At 43.9% G+C, this 5,393-nt stretch overlaps 1 protein-coding gene across 1 annotated transcript; it reads left to right on the top strand.

Annotated features, from left to right (window-relative positions):
* Positions 1 to 1,538: 1,538 nt before the first annotated feature.
* On the top strand, positions 1,539 to 5,058 carry zic6 (zic family member 6). The gene is made up of 2 exons (XM_070837255.1): positions 1,539 to 2,496; positions 4,433 to 5,058. The coding sequence occupies exons 1-2, from the start codon at positions 1,539 to 1,541 to the stop codon at positions 5,056 to 5,058; spliced, it is 1,584 nt and encodes a 527-aa protein (XP_070693356.1).
* Positions 5,059 to 5,393: the final 335 nt, after the last annotated feature.

Genomic DNA, 5,393 nt, shown 5'->3' with positions numbered 1-5,393 from the left:
CGGAGCCCACACCACGTCCTGTAGATTTAAATGAAAGCAACAGATAAAAGAATTTGGCTAAACTGGTCCAGGTAGAAGAAAGTGCGTTAATGGAAACAGAGCACGTCAAAGCCAGGAGACGTGCAGGAAAATGTGCTGCACTAGAGGAGAGTGGAGAGCTGGAAGCTGCTGTCCTCACAGCACCCCGAACCAAGAAAGTTTATCTGAGTTTCCAGTGAACAGTGCAGCCAATCCACTGCTCTTTGGCACGTTTAATAATTTGCATTTTACGTAACCATTTTTACATTTGCGCTACCCTGCGAGAGGCATGGTGCTCTCCTGATGATGATTCGTTTTTTTTTTAAAGCTTAACTGGAAAGGGTTTACAAATGGTTCACACACTGGGCTCGAGGGCAAAATAGTACACCCTGTTCTGTAGTGTCCACCAGTGACACTGCTGGAAAATGTCCGTCTGAATCAGCTTTTTCCAGTGAGATGATTAGGATATTTTTGGTGTTCCAGTGCGTTAGGCAGGCCTACTTGTTGCTTTATCAAAGTTCTATTTTTCTATGGACATGAAGTCAACATGTAATTTAGGTCTCTTATGAAAATTCTTGCACTATAAAATAAGAGAGTTACACAAAGTTACTCTAACTTTATGACAGCCCAGTAACCTACATATAACATAAAACAAATACTGCCTTAAACTTTGTGGTCATACACACAAATGCCGCACAATGTTTTTTTTTTTTTTTTAAATAGTATTTTGGATAAATTAAAATAAGAGATTGAATTGTTAGAATTAGTTTCCCTCAACTTTCACTGTTTTCAGATGTGGCACTTTACTCAAAATGCAAGTGTTGACAATAACTGGCCTGGACACGCAATGGCCAGGCTCTCTATTCTTGCAGGGCAGGAGTGGGACATTTGCTTTTGCAAGATTTCCAGTGAAATAAAAGAGGGCAGATAGGCTGTGAGTGTCTTGTGTTTTTCTCATGTCTGCATTTAATCATTTGCCTTTCACCAGATTATTAGTATTACACATTAACCTCTACATTTTTCATATAGGGAGATTTATAAGAAGGGGTCTTATACGAAGGCGCCTCAAGTGAAAGAGGCAGCAATATTTGCAAGTGCCGCGGCACATTTCAAAGCATTTTCTGTGAGATATTTGAAAACGGAGTCGTGCAGTGAACGCCTGCGTGTCCCTTTTAAAACAAACCCAGCGCCTGTCAATCACGGCGCATTCCAACCAATCCCAAAGCTCCCTTTTTAAAAGCAGGTTTGCCTGCTGTGCTTTTATATTGCACCATGGCCTGTTTCGAAGCATTTTTACTACCACGGTTATTGCCACAAATCAAGAGGGCAAAGTGAACGGCATGGGACTCACACCAACTTTAACGAAATTGAGTCTGGTTCCTACTTCTGCGAAGTTCACGGCCAAGAATTTCACATGCAGATGATATACAAACAAGGGAAATGGAAACTGAATTTCTAGGTGTATCCTGAGTGCCGAATTGGTTGATTTTGCAAACTCATAGCCAAACTCACAACAAAACATGACAAGCCTTACGAGGTTTAGTGGCTGCCCTCTCTCTTGCGTCAACCCCGGGGAGAGCAATACTGAACCCAGCGTGGTGCTGCCACCTTTGGCAGGAGAGCACATGGGACACCCCACTGGCAGTTCCTTAAAACTCTGCCCCTCGCACAATTTGCGAGACTACCCCGAGACGAGGTCCAGTGCATATGTTGACCACTCGGTTCCCAATTTTTCCGACTCTGGATACCCCAGCCACCGGTTAGAGCACAGCCCTAGGGGCATTATCATTGGAGCCAATCTTTCTGGAGTCGGCATGCCACCCGTCACTGATCAACTGGCATCAAGAGCTAACCAACATGGCGGGATTGGAAGGTATCGTGACTTTCCTGGCTGCAGAGACAACAGAAGCCATGCTTTTTTCACAAGTTATCAGGAGCAGGCCCACGCCTCCACCGACTCATCTCGAGATCTCGGCAGCCAGATGATGCTGGGTCTACCTGGCGACCTCCTCACCCGGACTCACCCCTATGGCCAAGCCATCAACCCTAAGGGAAACAGCCAGCAGCTTGTCACGCAATTCCTGGGTCTGTACAAACCCCTCAACATGGCAATTCAGCGTGGAGGAGGCGACGCTTTCCTCAGGTGCTCAAAGCAAACAGTGAAGCATGAGCTGGTGTGCAAGTGGAGTGACGGCCAAGAGGGGGCTGGGAAGATGCCTTGCTCCAGAGCCTTCGGGACCATGTATGAACTTGTCACCCATGTGACAGTGGAGCATGTCGGGGGACCAGAGCACTCTGAATATGTGTGTCACTGGGAGAACTGTGCGAGGGACAGGAAGCCGTTCAAAGCCAAATACAAGCTGGTGAACCACGTCAGAGTCCACACAGGGGAAAAGCCCTTTCCCTGCCCCTTTCACGGCTGTGAGAAAGTTTTTGCAAGATCAGAAAATCTTAAGATCCACAAGAGGACTCACACAGGTTAGTCTGCAACACACGATTTCATGATGATGTTAATAATAATAATAATAGTAATGATGATAATAATAATAATAATAATGATGATAATAATAAATAATGGTACATTATTTTTTTTTTAATAAAAATGTGGTCAGTATTTCCAAATTCAAACTGCCATTGAAAATGATCAATTTCGCAGTGTTTATCTATGTAAACTTTTTATTTTGAATTTTTCATTTTTTAATTCATTGTGGAAGGTTTGCTAATTGTGTGGCATTATTATCAGTATTATTGTTGCTGTATTTATCATTAATGTTGTTGTTTAATTATAAATATCATTATTATAAAACGTTGCTGGTGTTATTTGGAGCCACATTGTTATAAAAATGGTGTAATGCAAAGCTTCTCTCGCTGCCTCTCGCCGTCTCTGTTATTGTCTGGGTTTGCAGGAGAAAAGCATGCAGGGGCTCCATGCAGGAACCACAGATGAACAGTAGTAAGCCAGTTACAAACGAGCATAGTGTGCAGGCCTAGTGGTTTGGGTGCCTCTCCCACTTCATTCAGTGAAATTATTAAATAAATGCCGGGACACCGGAGAGTTGTGACGTAGCCGTTACGCTGTCTCTGCCTCCCAGGGACTCATCTCATGTGTTCAGGAGCTTTAGCAGAGCACATCACCCAGTGCTGTGGTAGGAAATAAAAAGGTGACTGCAAGGATGACATCAGTCAGCAAAAGGAAAGAATTATCAATATGAACAAAATGAGTCATATTTCAAAAAGACGATTCATTTATAGCTTTGTCCTCGTTCAATTTCCATCTGTTCCTTGTCACGACGCACTGTGTAATTACGTCATAACATGAATTTCACTGTAAAACAGTGACTTTCCTGAGGCTTTTCCTTCTCTGCCACTTATATGTGCACATACTCTGATGTCTTCTCTAAAAATGATTTGGTGTGCACTCTTATTTTGCTCTTATTTTCACACACACATCAGGGGCTGTAGCAGATATCTCACAAAGTGTAATTATACTGAAATGGAGGCACTGAAATTGAAAATATTTTTGACAAATGAAGTGAATGGCCCTCAGAAAAAAAAAGGCTGGAGGAAAAAATATTTATTGGGCTCCCCCTTTTACTTCTGGTGCAAATTGTTTTACTAATGAAAGGAAAGAGAATAGGGACAGAAAAGGGGCCCTTAATGGCATTTGTTATTACAGATGCACAAATCCACAGCTGCACATGCCTGGTGCGTTGTTAATTAGACATAATTTATGTCAGAAAAATATATTAACATTTTCTTTTTTTGGAATTCCGAAACAGTCAACCATTAAGATGCAGGCCCACAAAATGAGTGTCTGTCCGCTTCATCAGTGTGTGTGTGTGTGTGTGTGTGTGTGTGTGCGCAGGAGGGACAGTGCGCAGCTGTGGGCAATTTTGAGCTAAAAGATCAATTAGCATCTTGATAGCCATAATTCATTCTATGCATGATAACTCCCTTTAAACCAATCTTTGCATTTGCTGTCGCAGGTTCCTCATAATGTAATGCATGTTTAACGACAGCCTTGTTGATTTGGCCCGCAGATAATCCGCATCACTTGTTGCGACCAGGAGTGCACCAAAGTTTCAGCAACTAGTTTGAATTCTAATTTAATGATTTAAAGCATGTTTTTTTTGCACAATAGTAACAATTAACCACAACATTGAGCCATTTTAAACATTTATAATCCAGGCTAATGTGGCCTGAATGGTTATTTCACAGTGTGGAGTGAAGTCTGGAGGTGCGCTTTTGGCTCATAGGGCCATTTTTCATATTCATACAACATGGTTATAAGGAGGCAGTTGGCTTAGGTCAGAGCAGTATTAGCACATATGACCTGGGAGAGCATGCACGGGCCTGAACCCACTTTTTTTTTTTTTTTTTTAACTCGCCGTCATTTCTCTCTTTGCACGTTTAGGTGAGAAACCTTTTAAATGTGAGTTCGAGGGCTGCAACCGGAGGTTTGCGAACAGCAGCGACCGAAAGAAACATTCTCACGTGCACTCCAGCGACAAACCCTACATGTGCAAGGTCAGGGGCTGCGACAAGTGTTACACCCACCCGAGCTCCCTGCGAAAGCACATGAAGCTCCACTGCAACAAGGCCCACGTCGCCAAAAGCGGTGACGCGCGTCCTGGTGACGGGGGTCAAGTTGCGGAGGCCAGGTCAACCCGAGTCCCGGATGGATCCCACTGCAGCCCCTCTCACCCCCCAGCCTCAACTCAAGACGTCCCCATGTCCCCAGAGAGTCGAGACGAGTCGACCCAGAGGTCACGTTTCCATCACACGTTTGACAGCAGTTTGGACTACTCTGCGCACAGGTCACAGCCCCTCTTGGACCCTTTGTTGCTACAGAGAGGCAGCTACAGGTCCCAGTCCTCCCAGTACCCCTGCGGCCAGACAGGTCACACGTTTGCCCAGAGCTCAAGGACTTTCCCCTCCACTTCCCCCTTTCAGAAAAGTATCGTCAATGGATGGTACACATGCCACAGCGGCGTGGACTCTTTCCACTCAAAGCAGTGTAATAACATCCCGTCTCTCTGAGTTCCAGCTGGGACACATGCGGGCGTCTTACAAATTTTGGGCCTATTTTTTCTTTTTTTTTCTTTCATGTTATAGCCGAAAACTTGCAGCTGTATCTCTATTACTCTCTGTATTTTTTGTGTTAATGTTGTATCAAATATTTAGTGACACGTCCTGAGACATCATATTGGAATCTTTGCTTTGCGAAATGTGACGAGCTTTATTTGTTGTTGTGAGGCCTGTTTGGTTGTGTCTGGCTTGTAGCCTGTAGCTACATCCACCCCACAGTGGGTTATAGGAACTTTTTTTTTAACGAATTGTATATGCCTAATTGTTCGCTGTGTTGCATAATTATC

The sequence above is a fragment of the Pempheris klunzingeri genome, chromosome 9 (assembly GCF_042242105.1).
Source record: "Pempheris klunzingeri isolate RE-2024b chromosome 9, fPemKlu1.hap1, whole genome shotgun sequence".
Lineage (NCBI taxonomy): Eukaryota > Metazoa > Chordata > Actinopteri > Acropomatiformes > Pempheridae > Pempheris > Pempheris klunzingeri.
The sequence above is the reverse complement of the archived record's forward strand: the minus strand, read 5'-3'. Positions and strand labels throughout refer to the sequence as shown.

What these genes read in the sequence shown, in the direction of transcription:
- zic6 (XM_070837255.1), top strand. Translation starts at nt 1,539, where the DNA reads ATGACAAGCCTTACGAGGTTTAGTGGCTGCCCTCTCTCTTGCGTCAAC. An exon ending in CCACAAGAGGACTCACACAG is followed by an intron (nt 2,497 to 4,432) that starts GTTAGTCTGCAA and finishes TTGCACGTTTAG; the next exon opens with GTGAGAAACCTTTTAAATGT.